General features: G+C 49.9%; 1 protein-coding gene across 1 annotated transcript; it reads left to right on the top strand.

Moving 5' to 3' along the window:
* Positions 1-649: 649 nt before the first annotated feature.
* On the top strand, positions 650-3958 carry LOC114890720 (folate receptor alpha-like; the record flags this gene model as incomplete). The annotated part of the gene is made up of 4 exons (XM_029214567.1): positions 650-849; positions 2535-2723; positions 3480-3615; positions 3772-3958. Coding segments are annotated over exons 1-4 (662 nt in total), but the record flags the coding sequence as incomplete, so codon positions are not given.
* Positions 3959-3964: the final 6 nt, after the last annotated feature.

Below are 3964 nucleotides of genomic sequence, written 5' to 3'. Positions count from 1 at the left end.
GAAATTCAGGGTGGAGATCAGGAACAAGGTACTCTGTGCTCTGGGAAAATTGGCAGAACAGGCCTTTCGGATGGTTAGATATTTTTAGGAAAAAATTTTATGAACACCAATTCTTGCATCTTCTCATATCTAGAAAAGCACTAAAACCATTAACTAAGATATCTGTTCCTTGCGACTAGCAGCAACCTTCTCCCGAGATGTGTGCTTGACTGCACGAACCCCTTGGCCGAAATCACATATGTACTGATCTCCCCCTTCACCTCTTCAGAACAGTTTTGCAGAGCAGTCTCCTGGGCTATAGACACTGAGTAAACTCAACTCAGAGCTCTTACATTGTACATTTTTTTCAGTCAACAAAATCTGAAAAGTTTTGAGCTCTGAAACATTTGCCTCCAAGGATTTCGAGCAAGGGATTGGGAACCTATGGCAATCTCCTGGCTATTTCTGCATTTTGCCCAAACTCCATCCCTTAGTTGCGCTTGATCCTCATGACCTTGTAAAGAAGCCAGGGAGATCCCAGCCAGGTACTGTCCCAGACCCAACCCTCCCTGAGGCTGGCAAGACTAGGGTGTCAGTGTGATCCGCCCTAGGCTCCACCCACCTAAGACTGTTATTAACACCTTGAGGACCCACCTCTGCATTCCCGCATTCTCACATTCCTTGCTGCCTTTGACCACAGTTATTTCTTCAGGGACAAGCATGGCCTGGAAGACAACGTGGCTACTGTTCCTTTTGGTAGGGGTGGCTGCCGTATGGACAGCCCGGCCCAGGACTGAGCTTCTCAATGTCTGCATGAATGCCAAGCACCATAAGGAAAAGCCAGGTCCCGAGGACAAGCTACATGAGCAGGTGGGCCGAGAAGTGGTCTGGGTTGGGGAAGAGCTGCCTCAGGGAACGTCTGCCTGCCTCCTTGGTGGAGGCAGGGAGGCCGCCTGAGCAGGTCTTCAGTTTGCACTGGTTTATGGGCGACATTTTAACACATACTGTGTGCCCAGTGTTGTCAGGCAATTCCAAGAGCTCAGCTTCTTGGTTGTTGGGTTTCCGTGTTACTAAAATCAGGAAGCAGGCCTGGAGAAGAGCCTGGAGAGACCTGTCTGGGGGGTTGATTTTGATTTCTGAGTTTAGACTGGGGCTAACCCCTCCAAGGATCTGAGAGGAGAAAGAGCACACTGCATGTGGCGGCTTCTTTTCTGCCAGCCCCAAACAGCTCAGGAAAAGAGGGTCTCTCACAGTGAGGCTGGGTGCGAGACAAACATGTCCTCTGGGGCTGTCAACCCTATTGGACCTGAGGTCTCCTTCCTATGACAATGACTTTGCCACAATCCCTTCAATCTCCTGAACCTATCTAAAAGTTTAAAAAAAAAAAAAGTCAATGTGATGTCATAGCTGTAAAGAAAAAACCAAAAGGCAAGTCACTTGAACTATGCATTTCAATATGTAAATGTTCATATTTATCTCATCAGCAGATAATGGTCACAGTCCGCTGTTTGTGCTTGTTTTGCATCATTGAGCCCCTAGCTGCCAGTGCAGCCTGACAAATGGTGGTACTACTTGGATACTTCCAGCAGCCTTGACTTTACCCTCTTCAACCTATATATTTTTTATTTTATTTTTTATTTTTTTAATTTTTTTTTTTTTTTGCTGTACGCGGGCCTCTCACTGTTGTGGCCTCTCCCGTTGCGGAGCACAGGCTCCGGACGCGCAGGCTCAGCGGCCATGGCTCACGGGCCTAGCTGCTCCGCGGCATGTGGGATCTTCCCGGACCGGGGCATGAACCCGTGTCCCCTGCATCGGCAGGCGGACTCTCAACCACTGTGCCACCAGGGAAGCCCCTTCAGCCTATATATTTTTTAAAGTGCACATCTTAATATTGTGCTTTTATACTAAATTCTAGGCCATGGGTTTTCATTCATTCAATAAGAATGTACTGAGTATTTCTGTAATTAGAACTATTCTGGGGTTGCAGTTTATTTAACTTGCTTCCTTACCTCCAGGTCTTTCTCACCTCCTGAAAGAGGCTTAATCTTACCCTTATAGAAAACAATTTCCCATTCCTCTCCCGCTTTGTTTTTTCCCAAAGCAATTATCCAGTGATAAGTTTTCCTTGTGTTCCCAGTTTCTAGAAAAATGCCTGGGTTAGAATAAGTAGGAGCTCAATAAAGACTTGAATTAATGAATGTTGTGATGACTGCATCTCTGGGTAAGGCTCCCTCCTGGGATTCCACAGTCTTGGAAAGCCTTCTACCCCAAAGAAGGCCCCCCAGTAGCAAGTGTTTCCCTGAAGACTGTGTTGGGGAATCAAGGACTAAAAGGGGAGAGGCTATGCATGTGAATATTCTGGTTATGCTGGGTATGAGAGTTAAAAGTCAGTATTATTGCCTCTACCCCACAATGAGGGCTCCTCAAGGCCAGGCTTAGAGGCAGCCTCCCCAGCGACGGTTCCTCTGGGTGACCTACCCGAGGCAGAGGAACCAGAATCTGGAGGAGATGGCCATGGTGAGTCAAGAACTTAGTCCCGTGTCTTCCCCTCCCAGTGCAGTCCCTGGAAAAAGAACGCCTGCTGCTCCGTCAATACCAGCCAAGAAGCCCATAAGGATATTTCCTACCTGTACAGATTCAACTGGGACCACTGTGGCAAGATGAAGCCCGCCTGCAAGCACCACTTCATTCAGGACACCTGCCTCTACGAGTGCTCGCCTAACCTGGGGCCCTGGATCCAGGAGGTATGGGCACCATCCCCACAGACATGAACCTCAGCAGAGGGCAGGGCCCACCGGCCACTTGCAGGGAGGGCGTGGCCCAGGAACTCTGGACTGAGGGTGGTAGTGAACGCAGCTCTTTTGCCCCTTTCCTGTTTGCCCATTTCTGTTCCCCTCTAACCTTAAAGGAGCCTAATTATAGGAATGAGATCACCAGGCAATTTAACCAAACTCCTGACTTATGCTCTCCTGAATAGACACTATGCCTTGCCTAACCTGTTGGTTCTTTTCCTAGATTAAAAGAAGTAAGAATGAAGAATTAAGTAGTTAAAAAATGACTAGCTCTCTACCTCCAACAGCTCCCTTAGCAATCCTGCAGGCAGATCACTTGGGCAAGATAATATCTGAAGAGAGAGTCAGCCAGTCTGCACACAATGGAGAATGATGCAGAATCCAACCTCCTGCCTTGATGATTCACTGAGATTCTTTCCCCTTTTTCCCTTTAAAAACTGTCATGGCTGAGCAGAATCTTCGGAGTTGGTCTCGGGACATGAGTTCACCTTTTCCCCAGATTGCCGGCTTTTCTGATTAAAGCAACTTTCCTTTCTACTGACACTGGCCTCTCGCCTCTCGATTATGGGCTTTTGAGCAGAGAACAGCGGAACCGGAGTTTGGTAACAGTAGAGGCACCGCCCCCTCCCCCAGCCCTGGACCCCATCAAGGCTGTAGCAGCTGAGATCCCTGGCTGACTGGAGCCCTCCCTCCCCCCGCTCCCCCCAGGTGAACCACAGCTGGCGCAAAGAACGGTTCCTGAACGTGCCCCTCTGCAAAGAGGACTGTCAGATCTGGTGGGAAGACTGCCGTACCTCCTACACCTGCAAGACCAACTGGCATAAGGGCTGGAACTGGACCTCAGGTGAGGGACTGGGTGGGGGTGGGGGCGGGGGGAGGGAGGGGTTTGGAGGTGGAGGGGGTGTGTGGAATGAGTATATGGAGATTTGAGGCTGTGGGGCTGGTGGAACAAGAGACGGTTCTGGACCCAGTGGCTACAGGTCTTCCATCCTCCCCACAGGGTATAACCAGTGCCCAGTGAGAGCTGCCTGCCACCGCTTTGACTTCTACTTCCCCACGCCTGCTGCTCTGTGCAATGAAATCTGGAGTCACTCCTACAAAGTCAGCAACTATGGTCGGGGCAGCGGCCGCTGCATCCAGATGTGGTTCGACCCGGCCCAGGGCAACCCCAACGAGGAGGTGGCGAGGTTCTA

Source organism: Monodon monoceros, unplaced genomic scaffold, assembly GCF_005190385.1.
Source record: "Monodon monoceros isolate NGI ecotype Baffin Bay Population unplaced genomic scaffold, NGI_Narwhal_1 Contig6294_ctg1, whole genome shotgun sequence".
Classification (NCBI taxonomy): Eukaryota; Metazoa; Chordata; class Mammalia; order Artiodactyla; family Monodontidae; genus Monodon; species Monodon monoceros.
The sequence above is the reverse complement of the archived record's forward strand: the minus strand, read 5'-3'. Positions and strand labels throughout refer to the sequence as shown.